General features: G+C 48.1%; 1 protein-coding gene and 1 long non-coding RNA gene across 3 annotated transcripts in view; both read right to left on the minus strand.

The window, feature by feature from the left end:
* Positions 1–1,025: 1,025 nt before the first annotated feature.
* Positions 1,026–25,826, minus strand: part of OVOL2 (ovo like zinc finger 2) — a 33,978-nt gene continuing 9,177 nt past the window's right edge. For both annotated transcript variants that reach the window (XM_021077829.2, XM_085004550.1), the window contains exons 3-4: positions 21,285–21,474; positions 1,026–1,790 (exon numbers count right to left, since the gene is read on the minus strand). In XM_021077829.2, the coding sequence (XP_020933488.2) occupies positions 1,468–1,790; positions 21,285–21,474 (513 nt within the window). In that variant the 3' untranslated portion in view covers positions 1,026–1,467. The remainder of the gene's footprint in view (positions 1,791–21,284; positions 21,475–25,826) is intronic.
* Positions 15,348–20,932, minus strand: LOC146395209 (uncharacterized). Its single transcript, XR_014832893.1, has 4 exons — positions 20,481–20,932; positions 18,904–19,220; positions 18,498–18,615; positions 15,348–18,168 (listed from the first exon to the last, which is right to left on the minus strand). It is a non-coding gene; the product is annotated as an uncharacterized LOC146395209 (long non-coding RNA).

The raw sequence follows: 25,826 nt of genomic DNA on the forward strand, positions 1-25,826 counted from the left end.
GAAGGAGGGAGGAAACAGGAAAATGGCCCCATCATCCAAATGCTGTTCCCCCGGACCAAGGTGGCCCAGCCTCAAAGAAAGACTTTCTTGGAGTTCCCGTTGTAGCTCAGTGGTTATCGAATCTGACTAGGAATCATGAGGTTGCAAGTTCGATCCCTGGCCTTGCTCAGTGGGTTAAGGATACGGCGTTGCCATAAGCTGTGGTGTAGGTCGCAGATGCTGCTCGGATCCCACATTGCTGTAGCTGTGGCGTCGGCTTGGCAGATACAGCTCTGATTGGACCCCTAGCCTGGGAACCTCCATATGCCGTGGGTGCGGCCCTAGAAAAGGCAAAAAAAAACAAAGGAACAAACAAAAAAAGACTTTCTTGACTTTCCAGGGTGGACAGGAACCTGCTCATTCGGCCCAGGCAGCTCCCGGGACTGGCGTAAATCTCTCCCCAGCCCCAGGGGTGCCCTGAAGGGTCTAGGTCCTTCCTCCTGCCCCACCAGGCACAGAGGGACCCTGGAAACCACTCACACCTGACCCCCGGTCGACTGCCTCCCTTTTGCCCCACCTTGGCCTCAGACTGGCTTTATCGTTAACCTTCCAGGTGAGGAGGGGCAGGTGGCCAAAGGTCAAAGGCTGTCACATGCCCTGAAGGAGACGCTGACGGCGCCATCTGTCCCGCAGGGGTGCTATCTCCCCACCCTCCAGCCTTGGCCCCAAGTCATCCCCAGTGCCAGACTCAAGGAAGGGAGGGTGGCCTTCAGCCAGCAGGCCCCAGCCCCAGAGGACAGAACGTCTCTGCAGGAACCACCTGCCAAGCCCAGCGCAGCCCGGCGACTCTGCTTGTCGGCCACATGTGGTGCTATCTTGTCACCAGCCGTCTGTTTACCTTCACCCAAAGCTCAAGATCTGCTTCTTCAAACCCACCCACTAGTACAAAATATCAACCCACAGATAACCTGAAGTCGAAGGTCCCATGATGAGCCCTAAACGGAGCTACAGGCCAGCGCTCTCCTATTTCATTCTGATCAGGAGAATTTCACCAGGACATTCCATTTATTAAAATAATTCCTGTAATCTCTTTCAGAATAATATAATTCATTTTCCTTGCCGGAGTAGCATTTCAAGTGAAAGTACTTTTATTTTAAGTCACCACATCAATCTCTCCAAGGGGTGTCTCTCTAAGAACACTCTTGCCTCCATGTGTGAAAATCCTTAAAAAAAAAAAAATCCTGCACCGTGATCACAGCCACATCCACAAACTGTCATTCATGTGACCATGTTCCCTAGGACCCCAGGGGTGGGGGGGCCTGATGCCACTGTTAGAATTGACAGCCTTGGATCGGAGCCCCAGCTGAGGCTCCCAAAGCACAGAGAGATGAACAAAACACTTGTACTTGGAAAGGGCCCACGGGCCAGAGACCCTCAAGACCAGAAATCCGTGTACACATGGCAGCGTTGGCGTCCCCCTTCCTCCTCTCATTTCTCCTCCTCCTCCTCCTCCTCACTCAGTTTGGCGTTCTCCTGGAGCGTGGACGTCAGCTTGTTTTGCAAGAGGGCTGCCAGTTTTTTGGATGTCTTTTTGAGGAAGGCGCTGCCTGGGTGGGCACCGTTCACGTGCAGGTACAGGTCCTCCTGCGTGGGGCCGGTATAGCCGCAGTCCTCGCAGACGTACAGCTTGTCCCGGCGCTGCTTGTAGGCGTACTGCTGCTGCACGCCATGGATCTTCTTCAGGTGGGACTCCAACGAGCAGCGCTGGGTGAAGGCCTTGTGGCAGATGTCACATTTGTAGGGGCGAATGCCTGCAAGGGCAAGGGGCAGACACAGCACTGGTTGGTCTTGGCCAAGCCAGAGCCTCCCACCCATGAAGCCATCAAAAGTCATCATGAACAACCCAATGGCCAGAAAGCAAACAGCCCAATTCAAAAATGGGCAGAAGAGAAAAAAGAACAAAATTTGCAGCAACCTGGATGGAACTAGAGACTCTCATACTAAGTGAAGTAAGTCAGAAAGAGAAAGACAATACCATATGATGTCACTTACAGCTGGAATCTAATATATGGCACAAATGAACCTTTCCACAGAAAAGAAACTCATGGACTTGGAGAATAGACTTGTGGTTGCCAAGGGGGAGGGGGAGGGAGTGGGATGAACTGGGAGCCTGGGGTTAACAGATGCAAACTATTGCATTTGGAGTGGATAAGCAATGAGATCCCGCTGCATAGCACAGGGAACTACATCTAGTCACTTGTGATGGAGCATGATGGAGGATAAAGTGAGAAAAAGAATGTGTGTATATACATATGTGTGTGTGACTGGGTCACTTTGCTGTACAGTAGAAAATTGACAGAGCATGTAAACCAACCATAATAGAAAAAATAAAAATCGTTCAAAAATAAGTAGGAGTTCCCGTCGTGGCTCAGCAGAAACGAATCTGACTAGCATCCATGAAAATACAGGTTCGATCCCTAGCCTCACTCAGTGAGTTAAGGATTTTTCATTGCCATGAGCTGTGGTGTAGGTGGCAGATTTGGCTCAGATGTGGCATTGCTGTAGCTGTGGTGTAGGCCAGTGGCTACAGCTCCAATTCGACCCCTAGCCTGGGAACCCCCATATGCAATGAGTGCAGCCCTAAAAAGCAAAAAAAAAAAATTTTAATAAAAAATTTTAAAAAATGGACAGAGGAACTGAAAGGCATTTTTTTCCCCCAAAGATGTACAAAAGGCTGAGAGATGCACTTCATCAGAAAAATGCAAATCATAACCATGCAGATATAAGAGATCACCTCACACCTGTCAGAAGGGTTATTATCTAAGACAAGAGGCAAACCAACACGGCTGAGGATGTGGAGAAAAGGGGATCCTTGGACACTGTTGGTGGGAATTGGTGCAGCCATGATGGAAACCAGTATGGAGGGTCCTCAAAAACTTAACAATAGAACTTCCATATGATCCAGAAATCCCTCTCTGGATATTGCTCCAAAGGAAAAAAAAAACAGGATCTCAAAGAGAGAGTTCCCCCTCCCCCACCCCCACCCCGGGTGCACCGCAGCACTCTTCACAATAGCCAAGGCATACTAACAACCTACGTGTCCCTCAACAGATGAATGGATAAAAAAAGAGATGGTACGTATCTACAATGGCTTATCATTCAGTTGGAGAAAGGAGGAAATCCTGCCATTTGCAGCAGCATGGATGGACCTCGACGACATTATGTTCAGTGAGATAAGCCAGACGGAGAAAGACGAATGGTGTGTGGTATTGCTTACGTGCAGAAAATTCAAATCCCCAGAAACAATAGAAAAATGGTTGCCAGGGACGGAGGGGTGGGGGGGGAACTACAGAGAAAAGAAGAATCACCATGACCAAGGATTCAACCTGAGGAAAATGATTAGGGCAGGAGATGAAACTGTCCGCCAAGGTTCACAACATCCACAAGAGCAAACAATGAAAAGCAGAAGCAAAGACAGTAAAATACCACCACCTGGCTTCGGGGGGAGGCATTTCAGGCTTCCCACTTGGGGGGGCCTTCATGTCTTGGCCTTAGAGTGGGCAGAGGAAACCTCGTCATTATTTAAATTTGGGTTTCCCAAAAGACAAAAAAAAAAAAAAAAAAAAAAAGAATCATGGAAAAGAAAGCAACTATAAGAAAAATAAAAATGTTAAATAAAAAAAATTACAATTAAAAAAAAAAATTTGGGTTTTCCTGAGAAAGGAGCTATTTGGGAGGTACCCCCCAAGGAAGGGTAACCCCAGGAAAAATGCGAGGCGACTCCCCACCTGCAGAGGAGGGAAGATGACAAAGAAGGGGTGGTTATCCCACTGTGGACAACCAGAGTCCAACCAACCAGGTCAGGTGGGGGGACAGTGGAGAACACACACCTCTGAGTGACTCTCCCTTGGGATTGGGGGTCTTTGTCCACCTGCTCTGGCAGCATTGTGGATGGCAGCCCTGGGGTACTACTCATTCTCTCACCCCAGCACTTGAGGCCTGCTGGGGGTGGGGGCAGAGCGGGCTCCAGCAAGAAGAGCCCCAGGCAGGGCTGCTGGTGTGGATGGATGTGCCCAGAAATGGCAGGGCCAGAACACTGATGGCATCAGCTAGAGCTAGGAAAGCATTTCCAACCTACATCTTGTGCTGGCTTTAAAACTGGGCTCCAAATGAACTTCTCTCATGGCAGGTGAAAGATCCGGTGTTGTCACTGCTATGCCTCTGATTACAGCTGTGGCGCAGGTTTGATCCTTGGCCTACGAACTTCCACATGTCATAGGCGCAGCCAAAAATAAATTTAGAAATAAAATAGGGAGTTCCCTTTGTGGCTCAACAGTTAATGAACCCAACTAGGATCCGTGAGGATGCGGGTTCCATCCCCGGCCTCGCTTAGTGGGTTAAGAATCCTGTGTTGCTGTGAGCTGTAGTGGAGAGCACAGACAAGGCTTGGATCCCACGTTGCTGTGGCTGTGGTATAGGTTGGCAGTTGTAGCTCCAATTTGACCCCTAGCCTGAAACTTCCATATGCTGTGGGTGCAGCCCTAAAAAAAAAAAAAAAAAGCAAAAATAAAAAAAAATAGGGAGTTCCCGTTATGGCACAGCAGAAACAAATCTGACTAGCATCCAAGAGGATACAGGTTTGATCCCTGGCCTTGCTCAGTGGGTCAGGGATCCAGCATTGCCGTGAGCTGAGGTGCAGGCCGGCAGCTGTAGCTCTGATTTGACCACTAGACTGGGAACTTCCAGATGCCGTGGGTGCAACCCTAAAAAGCAACAAATAAATAAATAAATAAAAATACAATACAATAAAATAGGGCTACTGTCAGTGGGGCTTGCCTTCCAGACCAGGAAGACCACCGCCAGCAGGAATCCCCAAAGCTTCAGGCACAAAATTCAAGACTCATCAATCAGGAGATATATATATATATACACACACATATATATATATTTTGTCTTTTTGCCTTTTCTAGGGCTGCTTCCTGTGGCATATGGAGGTTCCCAGGCTAGGGGTCTAATCAGAGCTATAGACGCCAGCCTACACCACAGCCACAGCAACACCAGATCCGAGCCGTGTCTGCAACCTACACCACAGCTCACAGCAATGCCGTATCCTTAACCCACTGAGCGAGGCCAGGGATCAAACCCACAAACACATGGTTCCTAGTTGGATTTGTTAACCACTGTGCCACGATGGGAACTCATATATATATATATATTTTTTAATGGCCACACCAGTGGCATATGGAAGTTGCTGGGCTAGGGGTCAAATCAGAGCTGCAGCTGCTGACCTATGCCACAGCACAGCTACACTGGATCCTTAACCCACTGAGGAAGGCCAAGGATCGAACTGATGTCCTTAAGACACAACAGTGGGACCTTAACCCATTGCACTACAGCAGGAACGCCAAGATAAATATTTTTAAAGTCAAAATATACAAAACAAAAAAAAAAAGGCATGATGAACAAGTAGTCAAAATTTTAAATAAGGACAGATTCCACCAGGCCTGCACTGAGTAATACTGGAGCTTAAGGTTACATGAGTCCCCATGTAGATGTTTTTATTTATTTATTTATTTTTAATTTAATTTAATTTTTAATTTATTTATCGTTTATCTTTTTGCTTTTTTTTTTAGGGCCATACCCATGGCATATGGAGGTTGCCAGGCTAAGGTTGAATCAGAGCTACAGCTGCCAGCCTACGACACAGCCACAGCAACATGGGATCCAAGCCACATCTGCAACCTACACCATAGCTCATGGCAATACTGGGTTCCCAACCCACTGAGTGAGGCCAAGGATTGAACCCTAATCCTCATGGATACTAGTCGGGTTCTGAGCCACAAATCCTCATGTATACTGAGCCACAAAGGGAATTCCTGTTTTCATTTATTTTTTAAGGGTTGTGTTTTCCCCCAGAATGTTCAAGTTGCTAAAAAAAAAATAGTGAAAATTTGAAGAATAGGTATATTAAAATTTGCATTTTAAATACTTTATACAGTAATGGGATTTATTTGGTTTTTGTCTGTTTTTGTTTTTATTTTTTTGCTTTTTAGGGCTGAACCCACAGCATGTAGAAGTTCCCAGGCTGGGGGTTGAATCAGAGTTACAGCCACTGGCCTGCACCACAGCCACAGCAACACGAGATCCAAGCCACATCAGCAAGCTACATCACAGCTCACAGCAATGCCAGATCCTTAACCCACTAATCGAGACCAAGGACCGAACCCACATCTTCATGGTTCCTAGTCGGATTCGTTAATCACTGAGCCACGAAGGGAACTCCAGTAATGGGATTTATCATGATTTTACTATCCTGGCTTTAATGGAAGCAAACTATTAAAAGATATTCATTCAAAAGGAATGAAACTGAGCTGTAAGCACCATTATGGAAAATCTCCAGGAATACTATTGAGACAATAGATTCTGAAAATATCTATTTTTTGGCCATGCTCACAGCATGCAGAAGTTCCCAGGCCAGGGATGAAACCCATGCCACAGCAGTGGCAACACCAGATTCTTAATCTGCTGAGCTACCAGGGAATTCCCTCATTCCTTTTCAATAGCACTGCGGCCTACAGCTGTACCCAAATCCCATCTTTCAAAACCACAAAGATTTAAAAAATTTAAAAAAAAATCTAAGTAAAATAATAAATAATAAACATAAAATAAAATAAAACCACAGAGATTGAGGAAGCATTGCTCCAGCCCACACATTTCCATCACATACTATTGCCTGTAAAACCTGGTACCAAAGTGTGGTCCACCTCACCTCACATCACCTAGGAGCTTGTTGGAATGCAGAGCCTCGGGCCCCCACCCCAGACCTCCTGATTCAAACAAAAGCAGTGGTTCTCAAATTTGAGCCCAAAACAGAATCACCTTGAGGGCTTGCAAAACAAAGATTCACCCTTGTCAGTTCTGGTTCTGGGGTGGGGGTGGGGGGGTGAGAATCTGCATCTCTAACAGGTTCCCAGGTGATGCTAAGGCTTCTCATGCTGGAATCAAGGGTCTGAAGCAATGCCAGAAGCAGCCTTAGGACAGCACTTGGGGTGTCTGAGGCAGCCATCCCCCCCCCCGCCCCCCCGCCCCGGGTGTAGTCTAAGGTAAAAAGTCCCCAGCTCCTCCAGAGAGCTACCTTTTTCCCCTTTTTTGTCTGCCTCACAGCATATGGAGTTCCTGGGTGAGGGATCAGATTCAAGCTGCAGTTGTGACCTATGCTGCAGCTGCAGCAACAATGGATCCTTTAACCCACTGTATCTGGCCAGAGACCCAACCTGCATCCCGATGCTGCAGAGATGCTGCCAATCCCATTGCACCACAGTGGGAGCACCACAGTGGGAACTCCTAGAGAGCTACTTCTTTTCATGAAATTTTTAAAGTACCCAGATAATAAAGGAAGTCAAAATGGAACCCTCACTCAACCACTTGAACAAATCAAATCCATTCCACTTTTCTTCCATGCTACATCTAGAACATTTCCTCTAAAGCTTGTGTGAAAAAAACTGTCCTAGCTCAACGTTATGGTGGGATGTTACTCCAGCCTAGAGGCCTAGATTATATTCTGCATGTTCTAGAAAAACTGGCAAAAGAAACTCCTTAATATGGAGTTCCTGTCATGGCTCAGCGGTAAGGATCATAGTATCCATGAGGTTGCAGGTTCGATCCCTAGCCTTGCTCAGTGGGTTAAGGATATGGAATTTCTGGGAGCTGTGGGGCTGCAGATGCAGCTCGGATCCCACATTGCTGTGGCTGTGTGTAGGCCAGCAGCTGCAGCTCTGATTCAACCCCTAGTCTGGGAACTTCCATAGGCTGCAGGTATGCCCCTAAAAAGAGAGAGAGAGAGAGAGAGAGAAAGAGAGAGAGAAAGAGAGAGAGAGAGAAAGAGAGAGAGAGAGAAAGAGAGAGAGAAAGAAAGAGAGAGAGAAAGAAAGAAAGAGAGAAAGAAAGAAAGAAAGAAAGAAAGAAAGAAAACGAAAGAAAGAAAGAGGGAGGGAGGAAGAGAAAAGAAAGAAAGAGGAGTTCCCGTCGTGGCGCAGTGGTTAACGAATCCGACTAGGAACCATGAGGTTGTGGGTTCGGTCCCTGCCCTTGCTCAGTGGGTTAACGATCCGGCGTTGCCGTGAGCTGTGGTGTAGGTTGCAGACGCGGCTCGGATCCTGCGTTGCTGTGGCTCTGGCGTAGGCCGGTGGCTACAGCTCCGATTCAACCCCTAGCCTGGGAACCTCCATATGCCGCGGGAGCGGCCCAAGAAATAGCAACAATAACAACAACAACAAAAAGACAAAAGACAAAAAAAAAAAAAAAAAAGAAAGAGAGAAAGAAAGAAAGAAAGAAAGAAAGAGAGAGAGAGAGAGAGAAAGAAAGAAAGAAAGAAAGAAAGAAAGAAAGAAAGAAAGAAAGAAAGAAAGAAAGAAAGAAAGAAAGAAAGAAAGAAAGAAGGAGGGAGGAAGAGAAAAGAAAGAAAGAGGAGTTCTCGTCGTGGTGCAGTGGTTAGCGAATCCGACTAGGAACCATGAGGTTACGGGTTCGATCCCTGGCCTTGCTCAGTGGGTTAAGGATCCAGCGTTGCCATGAGCTGTGGTGTAGGTCGCAGACGCAACTCCAATCTGGTGTTGCTGTGGCTGTGGTGTAGGCCGGCGGCTACAGCTCTGATTAGATCCCTAGCCTGGGAACCTCCATATGCCGTGGCAGCAGCCCTAGAAAAGGCAAAAAGACCAAAAAGAGAAAAACAGAAGAGGGAAAGAAAGAAAGAAATTCCTTTATAATCCTCAGTACTTGGCACATAATAGGTGCTCAGTAAACAATTTTTAAATGAATGAATGAACGAATGAATGAATGATCCCTACTGGCCCAGGGAAAGAGAAGCAGACCTTAGGGCTGTTTTTTCACCAACATAGGAGCTCCGAGACCTCTCCAAAGGAACACACCATGTAGGTTCCACGTTTGAGCCACCAGGGGCTTGTGCTAACCAGGTGTCTGGGCCCCTGTGGCAGCTGGCTGCCATCACGCCTGGCAGATCAAGCAACAGCCTGATTTCAAACCCACAGCTCATCAAGACAGAAATTCACACAGGGACCAGCAGCTCCTTTCAAGAGTGACTAGAAAGAGCCCACAACAATTTTAAAACATCCAAACTCTGGAGTTCCCATTGTGGCTCAGGGGTTAAGAACTCAATGTGGTATCTGTGAGGATGCAGATTCTATCCCTGGCCTTGCTCAGTGGATTAAGGATCTGATGTTGCCAGTGTAGGTCACAGATGCGGCTCAGATCCCAAGTTGCTGTGGCTGTGGTGTAGGCCAGCAGCCGCAGCTCCGATTGGACCCCTAGCCTGGAAACTTCCAAATGCCGAGGGTGAGGCCCTAAAAAAAAAAAAAAAAATTGTGTAAAACATCCAAACTCAACTGGTGAGGAAACCAGCACACTTACACCAGGCTTTAACATGGATGCAATGAACTCCTAGATGCTGGAAGTGGATGCTTCCAGTCCTTCTCACAGAGGCCCCTGCCCCCAGTGGTGAGCTGATGTGGAGGGGGCTGCACTGCTTTGCCTGAGCCCTTGTGGAGGGGAGCGAGCCAGGATCAAGTCCACGTGCACGATCACATCTCCTCCCTCTCCTGTTCAGCAGCTCAGCCAATGTCTACGGGCACGGCACCCAGCAAGGCCTGGATAGCAAGAGCTAGAGGATTTCAGAGCCAGGAAGGAGCCCTGGATGCGGGGCACAGACGTCAAGGCCCCATCCACACCGAGGCCTCACTCATCCCGCACATGGGTGTGCTTGGGCAAAGGCCAGGCTTGTCTGGGTCTGCAGCGGGAGTCTGGAACTGAAAGACCCCATCTTGCACCAGGCATCATTAAACCTACTGACACCTACACAGTAACAGAGTCCAAGGTCACTGGATACCCAGGCACCACACATTGGCCACTCGTTGACCTAGTCCATGATCAGATTGCTGAACCCCTCCAAGCCTCGGCTTCCTTGCCTATAAAATGGGATAATAATTTATATCCCCCTTTAAGGCTGTTCTGAGGGTTAACCGAGATTCCACCAGCAAAGGACCCAGAACGTATTAAAAACTCGATGGGTCAGAGCCTCAGGAGTTTACAATGCAGGTCAACATAACACAAAACACTCTCTCTTCAGAAGCTGGCTGGTGGGTATGTGAATATTCGGTATCTGCCTTTAAACTGTATCCATATGTACATTTTTTGTGCATTATTTATTTCACAATAAAAAAGGATAATTATTTCCATTTATTTATTTACCTATTTTTATTTTTTTATTTTTTTGCTTTTTAGGACTACGCCCCCGGCATATGGAGGTTCCCAGGCTAGGGGTCTAATCACAGCTGTAGCTGCCAGCCTATGCCACAGCCACAGCAATGGCAGATCCGAGCTGCATCTGAGACCTACACCACAGCTCACAGAACGCTGGATCCTTAACCCACTGAGCAAGGCCAGGGATTGAACCCACAGCCTCATGATTCCTAGTCGGATTCGTTTCCACTGTTCCACGACAGGAACTCCAATTATTTCCTTTTAAATGAGAGTTGTAACATTTATTTTACTTTCTTTCTCTCTTTGTTTTCTTTTTTTGCCACACCCAAAACATGTGGAAGTTCCCAGGCCAGGGACTGAACCTGTACCACAGCAGCAACCCAAGCCACAGCAGTGAAAATACAGAAGCCTTAACCCGCTAGGCCATAAGAGAACTCTCCAATAGGAAAATTGATTAAAACGTAATCCCGGAGTTCCTACTGTGGCTCAGTGGGTTAAGAATCCAACTAGTACCCATAAGGATGTGAGTTCAACCTCTGGCCTCACTCAGTGGGTTAAGGACCCAGCATTGCCACAGGCTGCCGTCAGTGTAGGTGGCAGATTTGGCCTGGATCTGGCATTGATGTGGCTGTGGCTGTGGCACAAGCCTCCATCTGCAGCGCCTATTAAACCCCTAGCCTGGGAACTTCTGTACGCTGCAAGTGCGACCCTAAAAAGAAAAACAAAAAATTTTTTTTTGTCTTTTTGCCTTTTCTGGGGCCACTCCCACAGCATATGGAGGTTCCCAGGCTAGGGGTCTAATCGGAGCTGTAGCCACCGGCCTAGCCAGAGCCACAGCAACACAGGATCCAAGCCGAGTCTTCGACCTACACCACAGCTCACGGCAATGCTGGATCCTTAACCCACTGAGCGAGGCCAGAGGTCGAACCCCCAACCTCATTGTTCCTAGTCAGATTTGTTAACCACTGCACCACCACGAGAACACCTATTTTTAATTTTTGAAAAATCCACTGCATTTAAAAAATAAAGAATTTGCTTTTGTTAAAGCTAGATCATTAGTGTAACAATTACGCAGCTTGCGCTTTACTTTTAGGAGTGGAACCAGGGCTTGGTAGAGCCCTGGGAGGCTTCTTTTTGCTTTCTTTCATTCTTTCCCTTTCATCTTATTTTTCGTAGCTAAAAAGTCAAAAAGAGGCATTCCCATTGTGGTACTGAACCTGACCAGGATCCATGAGAATGCAAGTTTGATGGCCCTGCTCAATGGGTTAAGGATCTGGGGCATTGCCATGAGCCGTGGTATAGGTCACAGGTCACAGGTACAGTTCAGATCTGGCATTGTTGTGGCTGTGGCACAGGCCAGCAGTCATAGCTCCAATTTGACCCCCAACCTAGCAACTTCCATATGCTATGGGTGCGGTCCTATTTAAAAAAAAAAAAAAAAAAAAATAGGAGGGAGATTTTGGTGAGTGAAGGAGGCCACCCCACAAGGCAGCATTCAGCTCCATAAGCCTCAAGGTTGCACCATTTTTTCTCCTCCACCAACCCCGCGCCAAACTTCTCCCAATCTGCATTTCCCCCAGTCTAATCAATCCTTCCCTTTAGGCTCCAAACACACACTATTGTTTCCTCCTCTTCCATCAGGATGGGATTTGTTTGCCTTTTCCTCCTTCTCAAAGAGGATGGAAGATAAGGCAGGGAGATACTGCAGCTCTGGTCAGCCCCTGCCCACCCCCCAAACACCCTGACCCTGATTCTGAACTTCTCAGCCTCCCCCTTCAGAACTCAAGCTTCTGTGGGGATGGCAGGCACCTTGAACCAACACCTTTATTGTAGTCAGAGTCGTAAAGTTATAACTAATCGGGTTATACTCCCCGGAGGCCCCCCCCACAAAGATTGAAAGGAGGACCCCACAGATGTGTATGCCCTTTTCAACTGGTTATTGTGGCTTCCACTTTCTCCTCTATAGCTTTTATATGGACTGCAGTCTTTTACGGAATAAATAAAATTTTTACTTATTGACAAAGGGGAACCATAAAATGCTCTCAGTAAAAGCTGTACTTGTCTGATGAGCCTGGCACATGTGGTTAGAGTGGCAATCAATGCCCAGACCACTCCTGACAGCTCAACAGACACACCCCCAGGTGCTGGTGGTGCTGGGGTCCACTTGGTGAGTCTGTCATGTGCTGGTGGTTACATTTTACTCTAAACGACAGACCTCCCCCCCACCAAAAGCAAGTCATCTCCTTCCGGGGATGGCCAGCTGGTTCAACCTGAAACACTTACATCCAAAAGAATATTCTCTAAAAACAGGCCCATGACATTTTTCATGGGCTGGGAACTGAATATACACTCATTTCTTGAAAGCTCACCCCCTGCCCCCATTTTAACCTGAGGTGGGTCAAGAGCCATAATTTCCTGCCAATTCCACTCAACTAGAGCAATTTCCTCTGTTGTGTGTACAGTAAATGCTCTTGGACCCCCCCCCCCAACCCAGACGCCCTTGGCTGTGCCAGTGCTTCACTCCCCACCTGTCACCTGTATTGTCAGCTAACAGCTCCTGGCTGGTCCCCTCTCCGAGGAAGGGCCCTGGGCAACTGACCTCTTGGCCCAGGGGAAAGGCAGTCCCTTAGCCATGATCTAACACAGGCACAGAAATGTCCCCTACTTACCCAAGGACTGGACAAGCCTCTAGTGCAATTCACACTCCAGAACCTGGGTGGAATCAGGCTGGGGCCAGAGGCCGGCTGGGGCCAGAGGCCAGCTGAGGCCACATCCCTGCCACACTGTCCTGTGTCTCCTGAGAACCATCTCTCAATCAAACAGTTTAGAAGAATGACCATTGCAGGGAGTTCCCGCTGTGGCCCAGTGGGTTAAGACTGCAGTGGCTCGGGTCAATGCAGGGGTGGAGGTTCAATCCCTGGCCCAGCTCATAGGTTAAAGGATCTGTGATTGCCATAGTTGTGGCTCAGATTCAATTCCTGGCCTGGGAACTTCCATGTGCTGTGGCAACAAAACAAAATAAACAACAACAAAAAAAGAAGTGCCATCTTAGAACTTGCTTCTGGGGAAGCTGACCTACAACAATTTGGCTTGAAAACAGCCCCTTGTTTGCTGATAATATTTTCACAGAATGTTAACCGAGTTTTTTCTGTACCAGTTTCTCTCTTCCAATCTGGAGTCAGATGTCATTTATCTCATTTATCTCCTCCCCCTGCCCCCTCCCTACCCCCACTCACTCCTCTGATTTACTCTTTCCTTGGTGAAGTCACATCCAAAAAAGAAGTCTTAATCTTTTCTTTCACCTGCTTGGATATTAAAGTAAGATGTTTTCAGGCTCCGGTTTCCCTGGATCTATTCCAAGATGCTTCCTTGTGTTTGGAGTCTTTCCTTAGCTGCCCTGTTCTCTCAGTAGTTGCAGGAGATGAGGGGGAGGGAAATGAACCCTGATTCCGGTTCCACCGTCTTTGCCCACCTCGTCCATATTGTCGATACAATTCTCAAAAGAAGGGCTGTGGGATCCCAGATACGACTTTATTTATTTATATTTTTGGTCTTTTGAGGGCTGCACCTGCAGCACATGGAAGTTCCCAAGCTAGGGATTGAACTGAAGCTGTAGCCACTGGCCACAGCCACAGCAATGCCAGATCCGAGCCACGTCTGCGACCTACACCACAGCTCACGGCAACGCCGGATCCTTAACCCACTGAGTGAGGCCAGGGATCAAACCTCGTCCTCATGGATGCTAGTCAGAGTTATTTCCACTGAGCCATGATAGGAACGCCTCCTCAGATGTATCTTTTTTTTCTTTTGATAGGCAAAAAATAGATTAAGATAGGACACTTGTGAGAGACGCAAGCGGGCAGGCATGGAAGCTCTGACCCAGATGTATGGTTAAATTAGTCACAGCTTGGCCTAAAAGGACTGGAAGCAACAATAACCTTCACTCAGTTGTCTACTGTTTTTTGTTTGTTTTTTAGGGCTGCAGGTGTGGCATATGGAAGTTCCCAGGCTAGGGGTCGAATCAGAGCAACAGCTGCCAGCCTACACCTCAGCCACAGCAAGTCCAGGTCTGAGCTGGCTCTACAACCAAAGCTTGTGGCAACACTGGATCCTTAACCCACTGAGTGGGGCAAGGGATAGAACCCACATCCTCATGGATACCAGTCGGTTTTATTACAGTTGAGTCACAACAGGAACTCCTGTCTACAGTTTGTTTGTTCGTTTTGCTTTTTAGTGCTGCACTCTCGGCATGTGGAAGTTCTCTGGCGAGGGGTCGGATCAAAGCTGCAGCTGCTGGCTTACACCACAGCCAAAGCAATGCCAGACCTAGCCACATCTGCAACCTACAACAAAGCTCAGGCAAAACCAGATCTTAACCCACTGGGTGAGGCCAGGGATTGAACTTGCATCCTCATGGACACTAACCTGGTTTGTAACCCGCTAAGCCACTGCAGGAACTCCCATAGTATTTTTGAGAACAGTGTCCACATCTTTGCTTCTGATCCAAATACAACATTTACTTGTATTTGTCAAGAGTGAAAAATCCAACATTTACATCTCAATCAAAGGCAAAACCAAATTGACAGATTTCAGTCTTTTGGAGTCAGGGAGGTGATTCCCATGAACGACAAAAAGGTCTGAGAACCCCAAATTTTTGCTCTTTCTACTGATTATCCCTTTGGCACAATGCTCAGCGCTTTCAGGTAAGCCTATCCCTCCAGTTCCCGCGCAGCTGCATCCCCAGAGCTGGTGCCCATTTTTCCAATTTGCTATCAGCTAATCTGTCCATAAGCCCTTGGCTCCTCTTTGTGGTCCATTATAACCTGGAGGCACATCTCCATCATAAAATAACCCAGAGCAGGGAAAACAGGTTCAAGACATTTCCATAATGCTATTGGTTGGTCACTCTGAGTCAAAAGTATGATTTTAAATTTTTAAAATCTTAAATTTAAAATTTAAGATTTTTTAATTTAAAAATTATTTATCTGTAGATTCAGTGATCTCAGAGCTGTCCAACAGAGATTAAAATGCAAGACACTTTGTAATTTTAAAATGTCCAGTATCCTCATTAAAGTAAAAAGAAACAGGTGAAATTTTTTTTCTTTTTCTTTTTTTTTTTTTTGGCCCCCCCACAGCATGGAGTTCCGGGGTCAGGGATCAGATCTGAGCTACAGGTGCAGACTTATGCCACAGTTGCCGCGACACCAGATACTTTAACCCACTGCTGGGCCGGGGATCAAACCTGCATCCCAGCGCTCTAGAGATCCTGCTGCGCCATAGCAGGAACTCCTGAAATTAATTTTTAAGGCCATATTTTGTTTAATGCAATACGTTCAAAATATTACCACTTCAACATGAAATCAACATTAAAAATTGAGACTTTTTTTGGTCTTTTTATGGCTGTACCCACAGCATATGGAAGTTTCCTGGATAGGGGTCGAATCAGAGCTGTAGCTGCTGGCCTACATCACAGCACAGCCACATGAGATCCGAGCTGCTGCAACCTACACCACAGGTCACAGCAACACCAGATCCCCAACCCACTCAGCGAGGCCAGGGATTGAACACACATCCTCATGGATACTAGTCAGATTTGTTTCTGCTGAGCCACAATGGGAACTCCTAAAATCCACTGCCTCTTTTACACGTAACGACACATCTCAGTGGGACCAGCCACACTCCGGGGGCTCAGAAGCTCCCCTTGGCCTGTTCGGCTGTGGGTTTCCTGGTCCTAGATGCCTCCTGAGCAAATGCGACATCTGCCTGTCGCTTCTTGAGATGAAGTACATGTTGCCCCTTGGCGGAAGCCATTTTTATTCACCAGCTTCAGTGATTTTTCAGCTACTCCTTTATGAATCATTAGAAGTCACTTTTTTTTTTTTTTTTTTTTTGGGTCTTTTTTGGAGCCACACCTGCAACATATGGAAGTTCCCAGGATAGGAGGTTGAATAGGAGCTACAGCTGCCGGCCTACACCGCAGCTCATGGCAACGCCAGATCTTTAACTGAGCAAGGCCAGGGATCAAACCCATATCCCCATGGATCCTAGTCTGTTCTTTACTGCTATGCCACAACAGGAACTCCAAAAGCTAAATCTCTGAGGAGCAGGAGACAAAGGAGCCCAGGAGCCTGAGAGGAGCAGGGTGCAGACCACCCTCTTTCCGTGTCGGTCTGGGCAGATGACAAGGTGGCACCACTCGACACATACTCAGGCTCCTCCGCCACCTGCTGAACCCCAGGCTGGAGGGTACAGTTTGTGCTGGGCCCAAGCTCCTCTTTGTTTCACCTTCTTGCAGAGCAAGCCAGCATCTAGAAACTTCAGCGGGGCAGGTTGGTAAGGCCTGGCCTTGGGGGAACAGGGGCAGAGAAGTGGACTCTGTAAAAATGGGAGACCACATATAGGAACTCCAATGTTCATTGCAGCACTATAAACAATAGCCAAGACACGGAAAAAACCTCAATGTCCATCAACAGAGGAGTGGATAAAGAAGATGTGGTACATATACACAAGGGAATATTACTCAGCCATTAAAAGGAAAGAAATAATGGCATTTGCAGCAACATGGATGGACCTAGAAATGATCATGCTAAGTGAAGTCAGACAATGAGACATCAAATACTATCACTGACATGTGGAATCTTCAAAAAGGACACAGTGAACTTCTTTGCAGAACAGATACTGACACATAGACTTTGAAAAACTTATGGTTCCCAAAGGAGACAGGTTGGGGGGTAGGGAGGATGCACTGGGGGTTTGGGATGGAAATGCCATTTTGGGTTGTGATGACTACTGTACAGCTATACATATGATAAAATTCATTGAGTAATAGAAAAAAATTTTTAAAATACTTTAAAAAAAATAAAACCAACTCAGAATGATTAAAAAAAAAGGGGCAGGGGGAGACCACAGACTCAGGACCAGCCAACCCAGGTCCCCACTCTTCATCTGTGAAATGAGGTTAGTAACAAGAGCACTGGCTCCTCAGGGCTGTTTGAGACAACAGGATACATGTGAGGGCCCGGCCTGGAGAGAAGCAGAGAAGCAACCATTCAGAGCTCACTGCCACCTGAGGAAGCTGTGCAGGCCTCTGCAGGGTCTCCACCTTCTGCCAAGCCACCCCCTCCCCCGAAGACACTGTCAACCCCCCCGCAGAACCCCTCAGCCTCCCTCCAGGCAGGCTCAGGCAGTCCTGTGAAGTCAGCGGCTTCTGCCTCTCATGTTCCACAGGAAACCTGAGGCCTGCTTGGGGATTCAGGGAGGAACTGCCTAGGAGATGAGGGTCCTAGGATGGACCCACCCCTTAAGCTAGGAAAAATGGGATCGGATGGATTAAATACCCCACTTCCTCACCCTGGGAGCAATTCTGGGGTACCTTCTGTGTGGTTGCTCAGTGGGACCTCAGGGTGCCCACAGGGTAACTGGCTCATTAACTCGCTCTCATTGGCTCTCCTTCCCTCTCTATCTCCCAGCCCCATCCCCTCCTCGTGCCTCCCGGGACCATCTCCCCAATAAATTGCTCGTATACACCCAAATCCTCATGTCAGGGTCCACTTCTGGAGCAACCCAAACTAAGACATTCCCTGTCTGCAAGACCCTTCCTCCCCTGTCCAACTGTGAAAGTCATTTTTTTTTTTTTTTTTTCTTTTCAGTTTTTAGGGCCCCACCTGGGACATATGGAAGTTCGTTCTCAGGCTGGGGGTCAAAATGGAGCTGCAGCTGCCAGCCTACGCCAGAGCCACAGCAACATGAGATCTGAGCCGGGTCTGCGACCTACACCACAGCTCACGGCAACGCTGGATCCTTAACCCACTGAGTGAGGCCAGGGATTGAACCCGCATCCTCATGGATATGAGTTGGCTTCATAACCCGCTGAGCCCCAGTGGGAACGCCCCAACCGTGAAAATCTTGCTCATCCTTCAAGGCCCAGCCAAAAGGACACCTCCTCTGAGAAGCCTCCCAGGTGCCCCACCAGAAACAATTCACCTTCCAGGCCTCCCCACCAGCATTCTCCACTTTTTCCTCTGTCTGGCTCACCTGCTGATTTTCTTGTATCACTGTCAGAGGTTTGGGCTCTTTCTCCCTATGCTGGCTGAGCTCTCCGCAGTTATAGAGGTGATTCTTGGGGTCTGTCACACTGCAGGTCCTCAGGAAAACACTGCCAACTATTTCAATATTTACTACCACTAATAGTTCATAGTACTAAGTGCTCACAGCATGTGAAGCACTTTAGATGCCATTCTCACCTGAAACCTCACAACCATCACTTAGGTGACAGGTAACAAAACCAAGCCCATTTTGGAGACGGCAAAATAAAGGCAAAAAAAAGTTAAGTGATTTGGACAGGGTTGCACAGTCATCCAGCTCAGATTCAGAGTTCTTTACTCTGTGACCAAGTCAATTTGCAAACTTTCTGGAGAGCAGTCAACCCCTAATATTTCCACTAGCAGAGAATGGTGTAGGTCACAGATGAGGCAGCTCCACCAGCCACAGAGCCCACTATGCAAGGAGTTTCCAGAGAAAGATGCCATGCCCTCAAGGACATCCTCAGATGGCGATGAAAAAAGCTGAGAAACTTTCCAGACAACCAACCAACCCATGCCTGAGTGACTGGTCCCCAATTTCTTCCTGCCCCTTAGGTCTGCTGTCTACAGGCCCAGCTTTTTTTGTTGTTGTTTTGTTTTTTGATTTTCAGGGCTGCACCTGTGGCACATGGAGGGTCCCAGGTTAGGGGTCGAATCAGAGCTGTAGCTCCTGGCCTATGCCACAGCCATAGCAACGCAGAATCTGAATAGCATCTGTGACCTACACCACAGCTCATGGCAATGCCGGATCCTTAACCTACTGAACAAGGCCAGGGATCGAATCTGCGTCCTCAAGGATGCTAGTCAGATTCATTAATTGCTGAGCCATGATGGGAATTTCTTCGGGATCAGCCTTGCAGCCACTTGATGGGCCCATGGATAGCTCTGGGTCCCCCCACCACTTGTAGGACCCACCAACCCCCGACAAGATCCTCTGCTACTCACGGGACCCTCCATAACCACACAGGATCCTCCCACCACTGGCCACTCCCAGAGCACTGTCCCAGCCCCAACCCAGGGTGCCAGCCTGGCCACAGAGAGGTCAAACTTTTACTGATTCACTGTTGCTGAGGACTAAAAAAGAAGCCAGACCCCACTGTACACGCTATACAATTTCATTTCTACCTCATTCAAAACCAGGCGACAGTCATTAATGCTGTTAAAGTCAGGTTAGTGGTGCTGCCTGGAGGGCAGGAGGTTGTGACTGGAGGGGCTGGAGGGAGGGGGCAGCTAGTTATATGGGAACATTCACTACGGAAAAATTTCTAAATTCTCAAACTATGCACTCATGATTTGTGTGTTTTTCTGGAGGTATGGCACATTTAAATGAAATTTTCTCTTTGGAAAAGCTTTTTTTTAAGGAAAAAAGAAAAATCTTTAAGTATGCCAGTCCACACTCTAAGGTGAAGGATACCCTTGTCAGGCCAGGGAGGCAACTCATGGCCAGTCCTCTAAGAACAAACGAGCAGGATAAGGGCTATGAAAGAAAACTGAACACAGAGGATGTAAGATGGGGCCTGGGTGGGGGATGGGGATATGGAAGCCCCCCTGGGAGTGAGGAGTGGACACTTTCCCATCCCCACCAATATGCCAGGGGGAACTCTACACCCCGAAAGGGCTTGAGGGACCAGCAGGACTATAAATGGTAAATTCTAGGAGGCTGTAGGGAGAGTGAGTGGGACCAGGACGAGACTGAATGGTTAGGATGGGATGGGATGGGGGTAGGATGGTTTAAATGAGATGGAATGGGATGGGTCAGCATGGAATGGGATTGGATGGGATGAGTTAGGATGGAATGGAATGGGATGGAATGGGGTGGGATGAGTTTAAATGAGATGAAATGGAATGGGATGGGTTAGGATGGAATGGGATGGGATGGGGTAGGATGAGATGGAACAGGGTGGGAATTTGAAGATGGGACCCAGGTTGTGAGGAGCTTTCCATGGGGCCTCTCAAGACAGGAAGTTTGGATTTCATCCTGCCCAGAGTTGGGGAAGATTTTTAAGCAGGGAAATGGCATCTTAGAATTCTCAAGAAAAGGTGTGGACTGTGGGCCTCAAGATGAAGCCTGGATGGAGTTCCCGTCCTGGCGCAGTGGTTAACGAATCTGACTAGGAACCATGAGGTTGCGGGTTCGGTCCCTACCCTTGCTCAGTGGGTTAACGATCCAGCGTTGCCGTGAGCTGTGGTGTAGGTTGCAGACTCGGCTCGGATCCCGCGTTGCTCTGGCTCTGGCATAGGCCAGTGGCTACAGTTCTGATTGGACCCCTAGCCTGGGAACCTCCATATGCCTCGGGAGCGGCCCGAGAAATGGCAAAAAGACACACACACACAAAAAAAAAAAGAAGAAGAAGAAGCCTGGAGAGGCTACTAACACTCAGGCCAGCAGAGAGGCCAACCGGACAGCCCCAGGGTTGTCTGTGGAAAGGAGTTGGTGAAGCCCCAGACCCGCACTTCATTAGAAGGTGACATGGAGGAAGGTTCAGGGAGGTAGACACTGGCCTGGTTGCCTCCCCTAGGAGGCTCCGCAGCGATAAGTCAGTCGACTGTTTCCTTCTCTTTCTGAGTTCTCAGCAGGAACCAACGTGATGCTATTTTGAGACAGTCTCACTTCCCAAGAATGGAGCACAAAATACCACCAGCGAGACCACAGGAACCACATTCTAGCCTTCAACTTGGCCTGAGGGCTGCACTTGATATACCCCTGCTCCCAGAGTGTCAGCATCACCATCCCCAGGTCCCTTCTGTCAATGACCTTGAGCCGCTAGAACTTGCATTATCCCTATTTCACAGGGCGAGAAGAGGCTAAGAGAGGGGCCTGCCAAGTCCAGGGAACACTGCTGGCAGATGGCAGAGTCCGGAGGTCTAGCCCCTGAGCCCCGGCCTGCGATCTTTCCAAAAATTCCAGCACCGCCCAAGGCTCCCGACTCTGAGCCATGCCCCCCTCACCTGTGTGCGTGCGCACGTGCCGCTTGAGGTCGAAGGTGTCGTTGAAGCCCTTGCCGCAGAAGCTACACAGGTGCCTCTTCACTTGGTTGTGGCACTTGAGGTGCCGGTTGAGCATCCGCTGCAGGCGGAAGGCCTTGCCGCACAGGTCGCAGCTATGAAGCGCCGCGTCGCCGCACGTGCCTGTCGTGAACTGGGACAGGAGACAAAGAAAGGCGTGAGCACGTAGTACGGAGCGCCGCTCGGCTTCCACCCCCTCAAACTTCCACGGAGGTAGGACATGGGCCGTTCCTCCCCACATTCCTTCTGAGCATCCTCTGATTTCCAGCAGGGCACATTGCCCCCAGCCAAGTGCATACTTCCCAGCATCACAACCAGTCATGGTGGTGACTTCTGGCTGATGAAATACACTCTGTTAAGGGGAAGGAGAGTGCACGCTCTCTCCTTTACTCTTTCCTGCTAGGGAGATTGCCAACAGCCACCTTGGATACCAGGTGGAAGCCTGGGCTGATGGAAGAGCAGAAAGAAAAGAGAGCCTGGGTCCTGATGACATCACTGGAGTCCCCAAAGACAGCCACAATCAGTTTTTTCCTCCTCCCCACACGCTGCTGTATCCATCAAGAGATGGAGCCTATTTCCTCCCTTGGACCCAGGCAAAGCTGTATCACTTTCTGCTCTTAAGAGACCTTGCAGCTTCTTCCTCTTAGAAGCCAGCTGCCACCAAGAAGCCCAAGACCACCATACCAGGAGGAAGCACAAGCAGCTTTGTGGAGACCCAGAGGCTACCCAGCACAGTGCTGAGGTGCCAGGTATGAAAAGACTCACTGGACCTTCCAGCCCAGCTAGGGCTGCCGCCAGCTGAGTGAACAAACCCAGCCCAGAGCAGACCTGCCTAGTCCAGCTGTGCCCCAATTCCTGAGCCAGAATCATGAACAAATAAAACAGTCATCTTGAGAAGTGACTTTGTCTGGATAGCTTTGTTATCGGAAAAACCATAGCCAAATCCCAGATTCTGTCCTGCCTGGTCCATTCTCTTAGCTATGTCTGCTGCCTCTAAGGAAGAAAACAGAACCCTATGTGGAAAATTACCAGATCTTATATATTCATCAAAGGTTTCCTAGTCCTAGTTATCAGATTCTTTAGAAGAAGGATCCAATTGTTCTGCCAAAATTCTATTCATAAAAGGACCAAAAGAACTTATTTTCAGACAAACATCATTAGCAAAAAGAGTTGGTCCTTTCCTGGCTTAACACTTTTCCTCGTCTCAAACACCCTCTTCCTTTCACCCACCCTGGATGCTGCCCTCTGCCAAAACCCAGCTCATGGAGTTTCCGTTGTGGCTCAGCAATAATGAACTTGACTAGTATCCATGTGGACCTGGGTTCAATCCTTGGCCTCACTCAGTGGGTTAAGGACCCAGCATTGCTGTGAGCTGCGGTCACAGATGTGGCTCAGATCCTGCATTCCTCTGGCTGTGGTGTAGGCAGACAGCAGCAGCTTTGATTACACCCCTAGCCTGGGAACTTCCACATGCCACAGTCACAATCCTAAAAAGCCAAAAAAAAAAAAAGATCCAGCTCAACTGTTTCTTCCTGATGCAGCTTCTCCAGCCACTGCTGCCTCTACCCAAACTGTTCCCTGTATCCCTAATACCAGCGCCTCTCAAACCCCAGTGTACACACACGTCCTCTAGGGGTCTTGTTGAAATGTGGGTTCTGGAGAGGGAGTGGGGTGGACTGGGAGCTTGGGATTAATGAATGCAAACTATTGCCTTTGGAATGGATTAGCAATGAGATCCTGCTGTGTAGCACTGGGAACTATGTCTAGTCACTTATGATGGAGCATGATAATGTGCAAAAATAGAATGCGTACATGTATGTGTCACTGGGTCACCATGCTGTACAGTAGGAAAAAAAATTGTACTGGGGAAATAGCAATTTAAAAAATTTAATTAAAAATAAATAAATAAATAAATAAAATGTGGGTTCTGATTCAAGAGATCCAATGCGGTCTAGAACCAGCTTCCAGGAGATGCCACCACGCTGTCCATGGACCGCACTCCAGACGTGAGGCACCGGCCCTCATGCGTTTCAGTACTTTATTCCAACTCATTCCAGAGACTTCCATCATGCACACGTTTCTTCAAGGTTCATCTGGGTTTCCTCAACAAAATGCCGTGTGGAAATTAGCAAGTGCTCGTTCAGGCTGCTGTGCCCCTGCCCCAGCCCAGAAGTGGGCCCTGCACAGTTAGAAAGTATTGATGGGCTGTAGCTCACAGGTGGCAGGAGGAAAAGACCCCAGAACAGGGCTTTCCAGTCTGCCCCCTCCATCAGCCCACATGCTCACCTGCTGGTCTTAGACTTAGCCAATTTAGGGTTAGGTGCCTGATCCTCCACAGGGCCTATGCACTGTCACTGGGATGGCTTGTCCACAAGAAACTGCCAGTCTGGTCGGGGGGCAGACCAGGCAACAGGCCACTGATATCTGGGAAGCCCCAGGTGCAAGGGGAGGCTCAGAGGAGCGCCCACCCCAGACAGGAAGCACGAGGGAAAATGCTTCCAGAAAAGCGAGCTCCTCAGCCAAGCAAAGACAGGAAGAAGAGGGGGAGCAGCAAAGAATATCCCAAAGAGGACGCTGGGAAACAGAGGTGCTGTGTGTGGTCCAGTCGGGCCAGCCTGAGCCAGCAGGGCAGTGGCTAAAGAGCAGAGGTAGCAAGGAAGGGCAGGGCTCCCCTTGAGGCTCTACCTCAGGGGCCCCAGGGGGCTTGACTGTCAAAAAGCGGGGCCATTGAAAGATGGCCACATGGCTCGAGTTGGATGACCCTGCCATCAAACTCCGGGACCCCCGTCCAGGCTGTCCTGGACCCCCAACTGCCTCATATCCCACCTCTGCCCTGTGTCCCCCAAAGGGGTGGGGCCTGACACCTCCTGAGGGAGACCTGGCCGTGCCCAGGGTGTTCCGATCACCAGGACAGGTCATGGTATCCTCCTAGTCTGCAGTCCCCGTTCCGTTCACTGCCCCCCTTGAAGGAAGGTAAGAAGGTTCAATATGGCCCAAGGCTTGGCAAACGGACTACTTTGAGCCTCTCAAGGCCAAGTCTACCCAGGGTAAAGGGCCCTTGAGAGGTAGTGGGGCTAATAAAACAGAACATAGGCAATCAAGCCTCATAATTCAAATTAAAACTGTGAAGCTAGAGTTGTCTTTTGAAAGCCCTGTGAGATGTGCCCATGGGCTTGGCAACAACAGTCCCAACCTCAACTCTTGTTTATTTTCATCCTGTTGGTAAATCCCTATTTTTAAAACACTCTGCATGTAACATGGATACCTCCTATTACAGTCCAGGACAGAAATCTCAAATCGCTGGCAGGATTTTGTTTGAAAAGAATAAAATGTTGAGGGCAGAGGGAAGGAGATCAGTTTAGGGGAGCAAGGCCAATAGATCATCTCACTAAGATTCAGAAAGCTTTTTACCACAGGGAAGAAAGGAGGTGGGGGGGGCTGCAGACTGAGAGCACTCCAGTCCCAGAGGGAACTTTCCCCTGATCTTCTCAGAGCAAAAGCAGTTCTCCGATATGCCTCACTCAGCAAAGTCTGTGTTCCCATCTCTCCACTTTAATATACGTCCCCATTTCACAGCACGGAAAACCGAGTCACCAGAAAATGTTCATTTAGGAATAAAATATACCCTCCAACCCACGAAGTGCTGCATACCACCTGTATGTGTATCTATGACCAATCCAGCCCCCAGACATGTATGAGTTATATTCAAAGCCTCTGAAAGAGGTTTTTGAAAGAAGATGTAGGATTAATTAAATGGCAAAAGGTCATGGGTGATGAAGCCAGTTTTTGCCAGACTGGATCATTTCTCAGAAAAGAAGGAAAAATTCCTTCTTAGAAAGGAGAAACTCCTTATTATTCAGCCATCCAAAAGAATGAAAATATCGCCATTTGCAGCCACATGGATGGAACTAGAGATTTTCATACGGAATGAAGTAAGCCAGACAGAGAAAGACAAATACTGTGTAATATCAATATATGAAAGCTAAAAAATAATACAAATGAATTTATTTACAAAACAGAAACAGACAGGCTTGCAGACATAGAAAACAAGCTTATAGTTACCAAAAGGGAAAAAAGAGGTGGGAGGGATAAATTTAGAGGATGAGTTGTTTTTTTTTAAGAGCAGCACCCACAGCATATGGAACTTCGCAGGCTAGGGGTCAAATCGGAGCTACAGCTGCCAACCTATGCCACAGCAAAACGGGATTCGAACTGTGTCTTCGACCTTAGAGTATGAGATTAATATATGCACTGTTATTTATAAAATAAACAACAAGAATTTCTATATAGCACCAGAACCTATATTCAGTATCTTGTAGTAACCTATAACGCAAAAGAATTGGAAATATATATAACCATATATATATATATAAGTATGGATGTATATCTGAATCACTTTACTATACACCTGAAACTAAAACAATATTGTCTCCCTCTTTTTTTTTTTTTTTTTTTTTTGCTTTTTAGGGCCACACCCGAGGCTTA

The sequence above is a fragment of the Sus scrofa genome, chromosome 17 (genome assembly GCF_054392235.1).
Source record: "Sus scrofa isolate SSC_HxYL_T2T_F1_AM1 chromosome 17, Sscrofa_HxYL_maternal_Yorkshire_Landrace_v2.0, whole genome shotgun sequence".
In the NCBI taxonomy this organism is placed as follows: domain Eukaryota; kingdom Metazoa; phylum Chordata; class Mammalia; order Artiodactyla; family Suidae; genus Sus; species Sus scrofa.